A 17,050-nucleotide genomic window follows, 5' to 3' on the forward strand; every position below is an offset into this window, starting at 1 on the left:
TTGGAGCGTAGCTACACGTTCCTCCAGTTGCTGGACTTTGTCTTTTAGGAGGGCAATCAACATGCAATTGCTGCACGTAAAGCTGCCTGCAACCTTTGGCAAGATGGCAAACATTGCGCAGGACCCGCAGGCGACTGCAGCTGTTCCCTCCCCCTCCATCTTGAGAATGTGTCGTTGGGCTTGAGACTAGCTCCCCTAAATCTAAAAGATGGTTCAAACTGCGCGCGCCGAAACCCTGCCCCCTCTGACCTTTGACCAGGGAAAGCAGCTAATCAGCCACAAGAATCACACACACAAGAAACCCCTTTTGGCTCCTTCTTCAGCCGCTGCCCTGCAAACACTGATAAGCTCCTCCCACAGCTAATCACCTGCCTCAACAGAAACCCTGCCCCCTCTGACCTTTGACCAGGGAAAGCAGCTAATCAGCCACAAGAATCACACACACAAGAAACCCCTTTTGGCTCCTTCTTCAGCCACTGCCCTGCAAACCAAAATTAATGGGCCTAACTTAGCCATGTTTGTTAAATTCAACTGGCCTTCTCAGCAGTGACCCCACACTTGTGGAATTCCATCTCACATGAGATTAGACATGCTCCATCCCTACATGTTTTTAAGTGGGCTCTGAAGACTCATCACTGCTGCCTTTATGGGGTGATTTTAATTGGACTGTGGCATGGTTGAGTTGTCTTTCTATTTTGCTCTGATTTCATCCACGCATTCTTTGTTTTTATAGCCCACCCTACACCAAATGATCCCAGACAAAGAAATAACAAGTACAGTGGTGCCTCGCTTTTCGAACATAATCCATTCTGGAAGACCATTCGACTTCTGAAATGTTCAAAAACCAAAGTATTTACTTACGGAAGCATTTACTTACGGAAAACTCAATACAGAAGCTGCGTGGCACATTCAACTTATGAAAAGCATTCGAAAACCAAAGCAGTTACTTCTGGGTTTTCGGCATTCGAAAACCGAAACATTCGACTTCTGAGACGTTCAAAAACCAAGGTACCACTGTATTGTGGAAGTAACAAAATAAAAACCACAATAATATCAAGTGCTGGGCTGATGGTTGTTTATGTGCTGGCTATTTTGAGGATGTGAGGTGTTTTAACGTTTTGAATACTGTTTTTGTTTTATTTGTTGTTGGCTGTTTATTTTGTGTGTAAGCTGCTTTGTGAAGATACTTGTCTCCATGGAAGTCTTCGATCACCATATTTAGGGCCAGGGAGGAATTTGCCTCCAGATTAATTGGGCACATCTGGGGGGGGGGGGTTGCCCGCCTCATATCAATCATCACAGCTTGATGGTGGATAAAGGACTGGGTTGGAGCCTTAGTCTGGTTGGACAGTGCAGTCGGAATCCTGCTTGTCCAGGGAATCAGGGTATCCCTTTAAAGGGAACCAGGGTGGGGGTGCTTCTTTCCAGACTCCCAAATCGGGGCTGATGGTTGATTCAGGATGGATACCCAGTGTCTGCACCAAAGCATGTTAACACATGTAATCAGTGAAGTTGTGGCCCAATTAAATCCCAAATGCTTGTCTTGTGTCTACTGCAATCTCACCTTGGGCTCGCTGCCCACAGCTCCACTGAATTTGGGTCTATAATGCCAGCTTCCCCAATAGGAGGCCAAATCTTCACCACTGCTGCTCCTGGAACTTTTCTGTGCTTGGTGTAAGTGAGCGAAACCAATACCATTCGGGATACTTTCAAGAAACAACTTTTTCCTGCTTTTATAGATGGTGGTGCATTTGCTTTTCTGAGAAGGTTTGTCATCCCAAGCATGTTCCACACGTTTGGTTCAGATCATGTGAAGCGAACCAGCATTAAAAAAGCTTTGCGTTTGAGCATTTAATGCCACCATACTTGCTGGAGGACCAGCTATTTTGCATCTGTGTCATAATATTTCTTTTGGACCGTTTTCTTTCTTGTCCTTTTTTCTCGTACTGACGTCAGGATTTGGTTCTGCAAGCTGCTGGGCAGATGTCTGCATGGCCTCTGGAAATGCATACTTTCCCTAAGTGCTCCAAACCACATTGTTGAAAATACTGAAGTCCACGAGGCAGCTTTTGGATAAGCACACCTGGAACAAGCATGCTCATAGTAATCTAGATCAAATGTTTACAGCTCTGTTTCAAAACCCTTCACAAACTGGCGTCTTTATGGCAGATTCAGAATTAGTGATGGAACTGCTCCTGCGATGGAAAAGATGACATTAGACATATTAGAAAAAAGCCCAAGATTTCTGCTTACACTTACCACCAGGGTTCTGCAACTTTATTTCTGTCATGAAGTGGCTGTTTCCTCAGTCAAAAGGTTAATATAGTGCACGGGAGTGGAATAAGCATGCCAGAACCAGACTGGGGGAATTAGGATTCATATTCTTGCTTGTTGTTTTCCCCCCTTCCCTAATGTTTTAACATGCACTTTTTGTCACTAAGGCTTGCTTGAGCCATAAATCTTTCTCTTTGACAAATGCCCAAACAGTTGGAAGACTCTAAAGAGATTACTTCCCAAGGGTGGGGATGCATTTGTTCCATAACGTCACACTATATTGTTTGAAAACGCCATGCCAAAAGACACTGCATAGCACAGATGTGATGCCTTTTGTTCCCATCGCCCCTTACCACTGACCATGCTGACACAGGCAAGTGGGAGTTGGAGTCTATCCATATCTGGTGAAAGGCAGCAGGCCTCTCATCCCTGCTGGAGAGGAAGATCAGGATGGAAGATAAGCCCCATGTGGGCATTGATATTAGCATGAAGGAGAGAGCAGGTCTCTGCACACCGGCCTCACTTTGTCCAAAACTTGGTCCTTTATTGGTTGACTATTGTTTTTACAATGAATTTTACACCATTGCAGCTATGGACCAATTTGGCTTTTCTTAGACAGATGATGATTTTTGCCTTCCAATTAACCAGAGTACTTGGTTAATTTCAGAATGACAGTGCTTCATGATCTGTTATGCAAGTGGGAGCACTTGTCTGCATTCTGCATCTAATTTACCGGATGTCAGGGTGACAAGGTTTGGAAGTGAGAGCTTTGCTTTGGCAAGTGGCCGGGTCTCCTATTCTACCTTCCATGCACACTTGCTTTTAAAAAAATGTTAATAGCAACAGCCTGGGCAACACTGGGACTTCAGGAGATGGGGAAGAACAATTTAGTCATTTCTCCCTTTATCATGTCCTGAAAAAAGGCCCCCCTTTCAAGCTGCTATTGCATTGGGAGAAACTCTTGCATTGGTACAGTTCACAATGGATTCTTGAGCTATTGACTCTGGCTTTTCCCTGATGCCCTACATCTGTGCTTCATGTAGAACCCGGCTGGCCCCAGACATTTGTCCTTGGAAGCAATTATTGCTACTAATCCCTGTCTGGGAAGACCATGCCCAGCTTCTGCTCTCAACATTTGTGCCAGTCCTCTTGAGAGACAACTCAACACTTGCACGGCCTCTGCATATAACGTATCGGCTGCAATGATGCATAAAGCATATTGAAAGGTAAAATCTTGCAATTCTAGAAGTAGTACACACATGTGAATGGGAAAGCTATAGGTAAGGAATGGCACAGCAAGGAAGAAATGAATTAAATGTGGAAAGAATGCTGTTCTGGACACGGCCTAGGCACTGAAGCTGTTTTGCCTCTCGGCCACTACAATTTAGCACAGCTACTGGTATCTTTCCTCTCCATGATCTATTTCTGTTATTAACATTCACTTTTCACATTTCAATCTGTTTCCCTTGTTTGTCACTCTCCTTGCCTATCATATTCTTGCCCCCGGTCTCTGGATGTTGCTGGACCTTCCTTCAGTGTGCTTTTGTTTCACCAGTTCTGCCTGAAGTGTCAGAACTCTTCTCATTACTGTTGCCATAGCACAGATGGTATGTTGAAGGCACAATGTGAAAATGGGAAGCCTGCGTGCTGAAATGAAAGGGCTGGGGTTTTTGTTCTTGGTTTTTTAAAAAGAATATTTTGCATCATTAGCTGCAACGTTAGAGCATCTGGGAAGAAGCTGCTCCGGAGGAGAGCAGGCAGTGCAGATCCACAGGAATAGAACCTGGAAATCTGGGGGGGGGGGTGTCTTTGGGTGCTGGATTTGCTTTTTTTGTGTAATACACCTGGAGTGTCTCTTAAGTGAATCCAGTGAGGAGGCTTTCGCTGACCTTGGCGGGAGCAGTACTTAGATAACACTAATATAACCATTGAAAGATTGCACATGGTCCTCATTAAGCTTCTTTATGTGATTGTTTCTAACCTTTCCTTCGTTTTCAGAGTCTCCTACAATCTTATAGTTGGAGGGGGTTGTTATAAATAAATAAATAAATAAATAAATATTATTATTATTATTATTATTATTATTATTATTATTATTATTAATATCCTACCCATCTGGCTGGGTTTCCCCAGCCACTCTGGGCAGCTGGGGAACAATCTAGTCCTGCTTGATGAAGGAAATCCAGAGGCTACCCCACCCTCAACACCCCCAGCCTCTATTCTTGAAGAATTCCAGTAAGGAAAACACCCCGTCCAGCATAGATTACTAGAGCGGAGGCACCACCACCAATTAAACCCTGTTTGGTCCACCTTTACATGTTACCCAACATGGGAAGGGAAGACAGAGCTGCACTCATTGCCCCCACCCCATTGCCACTTCTTCCTTCCTTCCTTCTTCTTTGACGCTCACTCATAGCCAAGTAAGATCGTTATCTGTGGTGGATGACCCTTGCTGTGAAAAGCGTGGTCAAAATTAAAGGGTTCAGGAACTCGGACCAGAGCAAATTTTATAAAACCATACACAGACTTTACTAAAACAAAACTCTACAAGAGAGAAAAACTCCAAACAATTACACAGTTTAAAATAGCTCAGAAGGTAAGAAAACAACAAACACTAACTTATCCAGCTAATTAACACAAATGCTTACACTTAAATCTCAGTAGGCTGAGCAATGGAACGAGATGCCCAAATAGATGCTGACCTCTGCTTGGCTAGCTGCCGAGAGCTCCCACCAATACAGGTTTTATGGGAACTTCCACCCAATTGCCTTGTGACACCGGCCTTAACAGGGGACAGCTGTATGTAAGCTCATTATTTCTGAGGTTCCAAACCATTCCCATAAACCAGTCTTAAAGGGGCAATATCACCACACCTTCCATGAACACGGTGTTAACAGTGAGTCCATAAGTGACTGTGGAGGCCAATTCTGGATTCACATGTCCTTCCACAGTGGAGACATTTGTTTCCGGGCAGGAGTCAATCATGGTGAGGGTTTGCCAGATGTGCCTTCCTCTTAGCACGTTTCTCCATTTCATCCTGAGTTTGAATGTCTTCAAAGTCCATGACACCTTTGGCAAAGGCTTTTCTCCAGTTGGAGCACTCGCAGGCTACTGTTTCCCAATTGTTGGTGTGTATACTACATTTCAGCCCCTCGTCATCCATGCATAGGGTTGAAGTAGAGAGTTTCATCTACCATGTAGGTTCTTCTCCTTGATTGCTCAGGGTTCTAAATAAGGCAGGTCCTCCCCCATCAGACTCCCCCCACTTCCAATGTGGGGACAGCCCAGGGGGAAGAACACACAACAGCAGAGTCAGCAAGCATGGCCTTCCTCTTGATGGGGAACACATGAACACTCAAAAAGGGTATTAAAGAGGCTGATTAATACAAGGTGTTCATGCTGTATGCACAAATCCTTTTATGTACATCATAACCTTATTCTGCAGCACAAAGGAGGGAGCAGGGTTGCATCCATTACATTACATCCCAGTAATGTTATCTGAGCCATAGGATGGCTTAAACTACAGTGTGTCAGTGAGGGGGTGATTGTATTATGTTTGCTCCACTGAAGCCACAGCTGCAATTCTGCCTGTACATGCCATTGCTGGTTAGTGTGCTGGGCTAGGACCTGGGAGACTGAAATTCACATCCCCGGTCAGCTCATTGGGTGACTTTGGGCCAATGAACTATGTACACGACTTTGAGCTCTGTGGACCCATAGAATTGAATCTGTTTCCCTTACTGTCGCTGCTTAAATTAATTCACACCAGTCTCCCCCAGTATCCATAATTCAGTTTGAGCTTCACCTGTTTGATATCCTGCAAAATGTCTGACCACTAAGTATTATGGAAACTCTGTGGTGGATTTTTAAACCAGCGTTTATTTGTAAATCCTGTGTGCTTCACAAAGCTATAGGCATGCCTTTTTTTTTTACTGCTAAGGACAGGTTTTTTTCTGTGCTTGAGCCCTCTTCTCCCCCACCCTCTTTTTTGCAGTAATGACTTACATTGAAATTGGATAAATTCAACTCCCTAGGATCTTAATAAGAACAAATTTATGAACTTGATTTTTCTTTTTGCACTGCCTCTCCAGAATTCTCCGATTAAGATTGAGAATACTGTTTTGCAGAATTGCAATTATTATGCCCAGCTTGCAACAATAGTAATCAAGCTGTGGGTCCTTGATCTATCACATTTATCGTTTTTCACTCTCACCAGTTCTTTAATAATTCTTTTCCCCTTTAACATTCAGTACCTGCATGTGCTTGTGGGCTGCCAGGCTGCACTTTTTTCTTCCTTTCTTTTTTCTTTTTGCTGAAAGCTCCTTGTTTCACACCTTCCATTTTCTATGAAATGTAAAACCTGCTGTTTAACTCTTTGCAGACCCGATTCTGTAGCCAGTGACCTCTGTAACAAGCTGGGTGAAGCTGCCCTGAGAGGAAACGACGGCCATGAATTAATTAGTGTGCTGTGCCAACACTGCACACGAGAACCCAGAACAGCTGCTTTAGACTGATTAACCTCCATTTGTGGTAAAAGGAATCTGCCAGGGCTAATTCATATCTAACGTAATACAGGCTCTGGGACACAACACTTTTTATACTTGACGATAGGAATTCACACCAATCCAATGTGTCTGATAAAAATCCTTGGACAGTAAAGAAACATGGCAAGTTAGCTAGCATATACCTCTGCTATGGTCCATGAGGTGATGGGGAGGTTGGTCAGAATTATTTGGTTGCAGCCCTCTGAGGAAACACCACGGTAACATCTATGTAACTCTGCAACAGCATTTACTTTTTGAAGTCGTATGAAGTTATTATACAGTAGTTTTTACTTTTACTGTTGGACAAGCAGCTTTCTTGCTGGAAAGTAGGTGGCAACAGCCCCATCTGCCATGTTTTCTGTTGGTAAGCTGCCCTCAATGCCCTTCCCCACTGGTGTGATGGTTGCAAAAACCTCTCCACAACTTCCAGCTGCTTACTAATTAATTGGCAGATAAGTTGCCATCCCAAGGTGGCGGTGCCTGCACCACCAGTCCTGCCATCATAATCATGCAGACTTCATCCCTGACTTACTTCCATCCCAAACTGGTGGTGTTGGCGAGGTCAGGCATGTCGGCCTGGAGCTCTGCTCAGCACTGTTGCCTGGCCACCCCTCTTGTCCCCACCAGACAGCTCATACTGGTTCCTACTGGCCACTGCTGTTTCATTGGTTTTAAGTATCGAATTGGAACGCACCAGATTGATGATAGAATTTGTACTCTTCATATCAATAGGCTATATTTCAACATTTTTGCGTTTTTTTAATGGTGCTGTCAGTTTCAAGGCACAAGCAGGGTACAGAGAAACAGTCACGGTGAGCCACAGGACCATCGTGTGCTGTGCGGCTGGAGCCCAGTGGTCCTGGGCCATCTTGTGTCCATTTCTGCTGCTTGCCTACCCTTGCTTGCATGGCACTAGGAGCCTCCAAGATGTGGTGAAGATGGCAATGTGAAAACCTCCAAGATCATGCGGTTACTGAAATAATGTCAAATTACACAATGTTTTGTTTTTAGAGTGAAATAGCAAGACTCCTTTTCAAGTTGGTAGATGGAGAAGAGCACATAAAAAGCAAGTATCTGCTCCAGTAGGCTTTTGTGAGGGTATCAGGTCAGGCAGGAGAGACACCTTGCAAAGTGTCCTTTGGTTTAAAGACAAACAGCTTCACTGCGGCATAGTAAATCTGCTAGTCTTCAAGATACCAAATGTTGGATGTTGGTTCTCTTTCAGCTGCCAGTTGTCATTCTGTGCTCACAAGCGCATACATTGAAGCACGTATAACCATTGACTCATCAATCTCTGCTTTCTCAACCCTCTACTGCTGCCCTTTTAGTTGCTGAGGAGAGTTTGGAAATGTATTGGGTTGCCTTTGGAAAAATTCGGGGGGAAATTGGGAGCCCTTCCAGTGATCAGGGCATGGAGGCTTGGTATATAGCACCTCTTTCTCTTTCTCCTCTTGGCTGCTGTTACACCAACAGCATAGACCCAACCCGTATTGATCGAAAGCTTGAATCTTTAACACAAAGAAAATTGTACAAAATAACTTACACAGATGGTCAGGAAGCCTGTGTGTATCTCCCATATGATTTTCCAGCCATCCATTGGAGTACCTTGTGAGGCAAACTGCTGGCGAGGATAGGGATAGATAAATGATTTTTGATGGATAAACGATATGTAGGAATTTGAACTGTTTTTATTGAAACGTTTGCTGTTTTATTGTATCCTATGTATTTTATTATTTTGGGGCAGGATTTGGCTGAATTGCCGCAGGCCCTGGACAAGGTCCACTGACACAAGAGGACTTTCCCCCTCTCCTGCCCCTGAACACACTCATCAGGTGCTCTAAATCTGCTCTGGAGGGTTGGGGAAAACCTTGGAACAAGTTTAGGGGGCATCCAGGGGGGAGGGGGGTAGGAAAGGAAAACTACCACCTTGCTGTGTTGGCAGACCTCAATCTATGCATGCATACCTCACTTTGCCCTGTGAAGACCCACTGGTGTACTATGGTGTGTGTGCGCGCGCGCGTGTGTTTGAGAGTCATGGGACTAGATAGCATACTTAGTTTTCATAACTCATTATTTCTTCAAGGTTTGGGTTTCCTCAATTCAGAGTTGAGAATTTTTGGCCTGATGGTAAGCACACCCCCACGTCTATTAACTATGGAGTCTTATGGCCCACGTGTGCTTTCAAAGTTTGGTCCTGCTGTCGTTATTATTTACCGAGCATGAATTATTGTCAGACGACTAACAGCCCAATGGTTCGCGAGGCTTGTGCTGGCAGAGCACTCTGAGGCTTGGATTGCAAGCTACCGGGCTATCCTGTCAAAACTGTATTGCCGCTAAAAGTAAAATTTTCAATAGCAGCGAAGACGTAGCCTAACATAAATCACCTCACTTCATTTGCTCAGGGTTGCCCTGTGCTTAATGTAGAAAGCAGACTAATAGATCAATGCAATGTTACCCTGGGAAATATTTTTATAACATTTTTAACATTTTCTTTCCCAGTCCTATTGGGACTTTGTACAAGTGTAAACATGCATTAAAAAAAGAAGAAGCTTGAAAATAGTCTGCTTATAGAATTTTAAATGAAATACAAGAAACGCATGGCTTGCGTTTAAGACTTCCTCTCCACCTCCCCCCTCCCAACTTGAGGTTGTATAAATATTATAGCTTCAGGGTACTGCTAACATCCAGCAAGAATGTGGCAGAAGGTTCCAAGGCTTTACAATCCTTTCTCAGTGCTTCTGTTACTTTAAAGAAGGGGAGGAGAAATGGGTTTTCCATTCTGCACAGTTTATTCAGTATTTCTTTGGCTCTAGAAATCCGTATAAAGAAAGAAAGATTCTATCATGCTCATTATTTTTAAGCCAATATTGTCAGGGTGGAGGGGAAATCTTGTACAGTGGTACCTTGGTTTACGAACTTAATCTGTTCCGGAAGTCCGTTCTTAAACCAAAGCGTTCTTAAACCAAGCGTGCTTTCCCATAGCAGCGGGGGACTCAATTTACACTCAGGAAGCGGAACGTGTTCTGCTTCCAAGGCAAAGTTCACAAACCAAAACACCTACTTCCGGGTTTGCAGTGTTCTTAATCCAAGTTGTTCATAAACTAAGCTGTTCTTAAACCAAGGTACCACCGTACAGGTTTCAGCCTTAGCCTTGGGAATAAATGCCATTGACACATGGGAGATAAACATGTGCATACAATGATCCTTGTTTGAGCTTTGTGGTTGGAGGGAGGGGATTGCTTGGAGCAAGGAATATTCAGGCCCTGAGTGGGAGGTGGAAGTTGGAGGGAGAGCATGGAACGACAGTTTGGAGAGGATGCGTGTGTTGGAATGTTGGAAGAGGGTAGAGGGGATGAGTTTTAAGAGATTATGAGTTCCAACTGCATTCCCCGCCCCCTGCTCCGACTTCAGTTTATATGCATTTGTTGTCATTGTTCCCCAGGTAAACACTTGGTGAGCTATTCACCCTGAGTAATTGTCTGTGAAGCCCAAAGGGGTTGACCCTTTATCCCATATACATCCACACCATGCTGCTAGCACTGCAAGACTATGACACACTCACAGTATCGGGCTGCATGCTGACCAAGTAGCTTATGCATTAAATGAGGACCCAGGGCAGGTATATACTGCGGGTTCTGCCAGGATGCTGACATTACAGCAGTTGCCAAAGGACCAATACATGTTATGTATTGCTCCCTAGACTTAATTCCCAGTCACAGACCATGGAGTTTGTAGGGCCTGGAGTCATAGCTTCTTAACGTGTAAGAATCTGGAGGCCTGATCCTCAAAGTGAGCTGTGCAATACATGCCCAATTCATTTCAACAGAATTCCTCCTAAGGCCTTAAGAGGTCTTTTGCTCACTGTCAGTGTCCCCAGCTTTGTCTACTCTGAGTTCTCTCCATATCCACAGGTAGTTCCTGGTTGACGACGGTCATGCTAATAGAAATCAAAGACTAGCTTTATTCTTACATATAGGTCAGCATTTGTAGGAGTTTACAGTAGTATTTTGTGTAATTTTCCCATACCGTACATCTGTTAGGTTTTCTCATCCACCCTAACATCAAATGTAAGTGAAGGCACATGTCATTCTTTGCCTCGCTGCTGTTATAAAAAAGAAGAGGTACTACTCTGCTTATGTAGTGAGAATGGATGGTACATATGTTCATCCTAATGGGCAGGAAACGAACGCTAATTAAAACCGGGGCTACAGGATGGGTCTGAACTCCAGAGCGTTTGAGAAGCAGCTGTAGAAGCTGTGCAGGCTTCCTTCATTACGGGTCTAGAACATGAAGCTGTGATGTGAATGTGAATGAGGAGACAATTAAGGCACTTGCTGGCTGTTCAGCCAGAGGAGACATTTAATTAGCGGTAGGACCTCAAGCTGCAAAACTGGAGATTGCTGTCAATTCCAAACACACCAGCAAATTAAACTTTTAAAGAAAGCCAAGTGAATTCATGAGGAATTGGTAGCATTCGAAGGGGCTGAGCTATCGCACACCCACACCCACACATACACACCCTGTTCACTGTGGTTTTTTAATGTGGTTGATTACAGCAGCGGAAATGACCCAGGAAAAGGGGGAATATGTTAAAGTCAGGAAAGGGGATTTGCCCTAGTTGAAAATGGGAAGAAATGCTTCCCTTGGGCTAATATCAGTAGGTCAATTTAGTTTAGAGAAGTAGGTTTGCAGATTTAGGCCATGTACACATTACCAGCTTTAAATGCAGCTTAGTTGTGCTAAAGTTCAATGTGGATCGAAGCTGGTTTGGAGGAAAATGCATCAAAACACAATATTTAATAAGAGAGGATGGGATAGATAATGGATTGTGACATGTGTCTTGTGTACACTGCTTTCCCAAACCAGCGCTGGGGTGCACTGCATGCAGAGTAAATGGGAATGTGTACATAGCCTTGGACTATTTGGCTTGAAAAGGTCATTGGCGAATCTAAAATCTTGGGGGTAGCTTTTATGCTTCCCTTTGACATACATTGCGCTGGTGATCAATACTGCAACCCAAAACCACTTAATTATTCTTCTGTCTGTTGTAGTAATTGTAATGCTCTGTGCTAGATGCTGTATGATTTGTAATTGTATTAACTGATGTGGATCCCAGTCTAGAAACCACTGCTTCATGCTCCATTCACTTTGATCAGTATCCTGTATACCAGGATTATATGACACTATACAGTTACTCTCGATTGATAACTTCAGAAGTTCAGCACAGATTATTGAAGTGAATGACTTAATACTTATGGCCTTAAAAACACCTGTTTTGCTGTCAGGCTGTGACTAATGAACACAGCACCTCAATTAGACAGAGACATTGATGGGTATGAGCCTACATGACACTCAAATGTATGAAATAATAATTTAAAAAAATTAATCTGAACCAAATACAATACATGAAATATTTGAATGCAAAGAGAAATACTGTTTGCCAATAAAAGCCCATTAACACGAAATAACTATTGATTTTTATCCTTCCTTACTTTGAACTGGACAGTAAGTTAGAAAAAAGTAAGCAAATAAAGAAAGATAAATTAGCATGAAGTAGAAACAGAACCAAAAAGTGTAACATCCTTGATGCAGTTTTGACCACTGGAGACATATTCACGAACGCTCTCTGCACCCTTATTTAATTAAAGGCCTTGATACAGCCAGAAGAAAACACAAGGAGCAGTAGTATTTGCAGTTATTTCTGAGCTGTCTTATTCCTTTATTTCAGCAGCTGGAATTTTAATGTTTCCAAGGCCTAATGCCGATTTCAGTCTTATGGAGCTATTCCAGAAGCACTCCAGTGATTTTGTTGAATCTTTGCTGAGCATTACCTTGCTAGTGCTGAAAGCAGAATGTGGCTTCTCTGTTTTAGTCATCTAGTCATTGTAAGGAAATTGCTATAACTTTATAATGAGCAGCAGTGATATTTAATCTAGGTGCTTTTCAGACATTATTCTTGGTACAAACAACCCTGGGACAAGTATGGAAGCAGCGAAGGAAAGAATTCATCATAGGCAAGGCGGCATTCCCGCAATAGCCAACACCTCTGCTGCGCCAATGCGCTTGTCACACCTGTTATGCCACTTGTTGTAATATAAAACCTGGCTACACCACAAGGTGTGTTTTCCTGCATCAAAAAACATTAATCCAGCTTGGAGGTGGGTCATGGTGCTGTTCATTGGCCCTGGTTGATAAATGGTGAGAAGCATAGGATGTGAGCGGTGCACACATATAATCTTAATTCCCTCGTCATCTTCCAAAAAATCTAGAATTTCTTGCAGTGGTCCTGGGTGCAGAAATGGGAAAATAAAGCCATGCAGGACTCTGACAGATAGCCCTAAAAAACCACACACGCACAAACCAGTGCCCCATAGTTCAGCAAACTATATATTTAAATTAAGTTACCATGCTAATTGAGAAAGGTGAGTGGAAGCTGGCAAAGGACTCGGGCATATAAGACCAATAAACAGAAATCAAGAGAAAACTCAGTGTTTTTCTATCTGTGTCATTCAAGCGCTATCTTGAGTCCCTCTGCAAATTGCTGATGTGATGTCATTGACAACACTCCTCTCAAGCATGTGAGAAGAAGCTGGGGTTCAGACTCAAGTTCCTTCAGTTCAAGATTAAAATTTAAAAAACAGCCAGCCATGCTTGAAGGTTGATTTTTGTGCTCTGATTCTGATGAAAGATGAAAGATTTGTGGGAGAACGAAAAAAGGATTTGTGGAAATGCTGTGTTTATTGGATTGTGGAGCAGAGATTGCACCAAGTACGCGTTTCAGTCTGAGCTGTCTGTTGTTACTGCTCACTGTTGCTGCCCCATACTTCCTTAAGATCCAGTGGCCCCATTGGCCTTCATTGTTGTGGTTTATTTAATGTTTCATACCAGGGGGGCTCGATGGAAGGGTTCAGCTTGTGTTGTAGAACCCCCAACCACCCACTTAGAATCCTGAAACTCCCACTAGTGGGTGGTAGGGAGCAGGTTGACAATCCCTGGTTTATACAGTGGTACCTCGGGTTACATACGCTTCAGGTTACATACGCTTCAGGTTACAGACTCCGCTAACCCAGAAATAGTGCTTCAGGTTAAGAACTTTGCTTCAGGATGAGAACAGAAATCGTGCTCCAGCGGTGCGGCGGCAGCAGGAGGCCCCATTAGCTAAAGTGGTGCTTCAGGTTAAGAACAGTTTCAGGTTAAGAACGGACCTCCGGAACGAATTAAGTACTTAACCCGAGATACCACTGTACATACGATTATGCATGTCTTAGGAGTAAAAGTGGTAGGCATCTGTAAGGCACATTTGGGAGAGAGACAAGGCTGTAGGCAGAAGTGGCATCAAAAACAAGGCAGCTGACCAGTCTTACGGATGATTACCAAGAAAAAACGATCTAAGAGTCTTGTGGCTCCTTTGAAGACTAATACATGTATGGTGGCACATGCTTATTTGGTCTCAAGCCACAAAACATATGTGGCAAATATTTCAAGGAGAAAATTGTAAGGTGCAATGTCAATGAGTTGAGAAACTTACAGTGATAATTAGAGCATAAATATTTGTTTAATAGGCACAACTTAGACTGCAGCAGATTGGTGAACATCGCTGAGATGGCTGTATTCACAACTGTAGGTGGGCAGGGAACCATTTGTAAGAAACAGTCAATGATAGCACAGATATCCAGGCTTTGGGAAGCTAATTAACCCATGCAGTGTGATAAAAACTCCTTGGTCTTGAAGTGAACTAATCAAAGAGAAAATATGTGGTTTATTTTATTTTATTTTATTTTATTGGGATTATTCCACAGTTATCTCACCTTTGTGTATGAATGCATAGCCTCTTCAGTTTAGCATATGCTTCCCTCTTTCCTCCAGTATCCAGTTGCATTCAACCAGAACAAACTGCATTTTATTTTCCAAGTGAGTGTCACATACCCCTGGGTAACAAATTATGGTCTTTTCTGTCAAAGCTGGGTTTTTTTTAAAAAAAAATATCCTGTTCAGTTGCAGGGTGCTAGACCTTCCTGCTTTTGTTTGTAGATCTGCTTTTGTTTGTATATCTAGAGGGCGAAAGTTGTTTCATTATTTCTTTCTACTTACTTTGCTATTTTTAAAGCCCATAACAGCACTATGCTCTGCTTTTAAACCAATACACAAAACTACTCCAGGAAATAATATGTATAGATTCCTAGCATGGAAATAAAATGGAGAGGTTGGAAGATGACTGACTGAGCTCATGCTCATGTTGCAACCCACCTGACCTGGAGCTGATGAGCCTGGAGATGCCAGTAGACATTTATGGCTCAACAGTGGGTATATTGAGGGGGGCATACAGGCCTGAATTATGGGGAAGGGGCATAACAGGCACCCATTAGACAATGCTGTCCAATTACTCATGCAAAAGTCTCAGTTAAGCCAGTGCGATTTAGCCATGCGTGACTGCTGGTGGGGTGAAGTCCATGGAGCTTCCCATAGAATCTAGTTCTTTCACATAATCTTTGCCGATGTCAGTCAATTCAAGCATCCCTTTGCTGCAGGAAGCTGCCGAGTCCTTGACAATCTTGGCACAGATATTTGGAAAAGAAGGGACGGGGAGTCTAATCAGTTTGGGAAGGAAGCCAGTAGAAATACTTTTCGCTGGCAAATCTCTTGCAGGCTGCCTTGCCATCAAATCTCAGGGCAAGCTCTTCGCGTGAGCTTTTGCAGTTAGCATTGCGTTTCCATACCACCCATATCCTTAGTACAACATCCCCCTACCCTGGCACTGTTCCCTTGTATGGCCTCCCATAGATGTCCTGTTCTCAGTAGGTAAAATCAAGTAGCAGCTGAAATGGGTGTCGGCATCTTACTCACTTGCCAGTCTTTCTGCCCCATCTCGGCAGTGCCAGTAGACACTAAATCTTTTGCCAGGTAAGTTTCCCCCATCTGGACAGGCCCCCTCCTCTTTCTCCTCCTCGTCCATGCCATAATTGCTGCAGTGACCTTAATGGTCCCATTAAAATTAAAAGGCTACAACTATGGATGGATCATGTTTTCAGTTTGTATCAACTGCTTGTTGACATTAGGAGGGAAATATCATAAAAGGTCTCCAGCAGAAGTATTTGGGGTGGGGTGGGAAGGCACTGTGATACAGAACCCATCCAGAATTGCTTTGTCTCACTGCTGAGATTTAAATGTGAAACAATTGGGGTTTTCTTTTGTCTGAACATGGAAGTCCTTTTCAGGCCATTTTTGCTAAGCATCCACGCACTGTTTTGCAAACTTGGTTACCATCAGGTGCAGAAATCTGAAGCAGAATTACATTTCAGGTTGACATTTCCTTGCCCTGATAGTTAAAAATAAATAAATGAAATCAAACTCTGCCTCCTCAGTTCAGTGCTTGTTAATCATTTTGGCTGGTTTTGCCCTGATGTCTTTCTTCTTGTGTTGAATGTGGAATCTATCTAAATTACATTGGGAAGTTGCATGACGGGGCTTTACAATTCAGTTACCTTGGTGCTTATATATCATCAGAGCAGAACTCAATTAGCTGTGTCAAATTTTGCTCGCAAACATGCCTGCAACAAAAAGATGCTTGGGACCCTCCCTGAAATGTTTACCAGGAACATCCCCAGAAAGTCACCCTACCCTGTTCTTATATTTGTTTGAATTTTCAGGTTTGTTTTTTTTAAAATAAAGAAGTATTTTGAAAGGTGTCAAGGCTGTAACTTAGTAGCAGAGCATCTACCAGCATCTCCATTTGGTAGCATCCTTCCATTGGAGGGGTGTTCTGATCACGAATCTCTCTCCTCCCGCATATTTGGATCCCAGTCCTTGTTAATTAGATTCCAGGAGAAATCCCTTCAGTCAGATGTGTCACCGTTGTCCTTCCTTGTCGAGCTGAGACACTGATGTTGTATCTAATAAAGAATTCACCTTGCTTACTCTCTGCATCCTAACTGCTCTCTGGGGAGTGCTAAAGTGTGCTTAAGCATATTGTGAAGTCTTATTCGAAATGTCCGCTGCTGCATGGGCAGTAATCTGAAATGTTCCATCTTTACCCTGTCACTTCAGGCTGGCATGATTCGCACAGACAAGGACGAGTTCTTCATTGAACCTCTGCAGAAGGGGAAGCAGGAGGAGGAGGAAGGGAGGACCCACGTGGTGTATCGCAGGGCAGCGGCCAAGAAAGCGCTTCCTAGCGAGCAACCAGGTATCCAGCATAGAGGTAAGGCTGAGATGTTAATGACAAGTGATGTTTA

At 43.4% G+C, this 17,050-nt stretch overlaps 1 protein-coding gene across 4 annotated transcripts in view; it reads left to right on the plus strand.

Moving 5' to 3' along the window:
- The window catches only part of ADAMTS2 (ADAM metallopeptidase with thrombospondin type 1 motif 2), a 331,712-nt gene that overhangs the window by 176,692 nt on the left and 137,970 nt on the right, over window positions 1–17,050 (plus strand). For all 4 annotated transcript variants that reach the window (XM_083428527.1, XM_083428526.1, XM_083428524.1 and 1 more), the window contains one exon: window positions 16,863–17,016. In XM_083428527.1, coding sequence (XP_083284653.1) covers window positions 16,869–17,016 — 148 coding nt within the window. In that variant the 5' untranslated portion in view covers window positions 16,863–16,868. The remainder of the gene's footprint in view (window positions 1–16,862; window positions 17,017–17,050) is intronic.

The sequence above is a fragment of the Podarcis tiliguerta genome, assembly GCF_965153285.1.
Source record: "Podarcis tiliguerta genome assembly, chromosome: 2".
Lineage (NCBI taxonomy): Eukaryota > Metazoa > Chordata > Lepidosauria > Squamata > Lacertidae > Podarcis > Podarcis tiliguerta.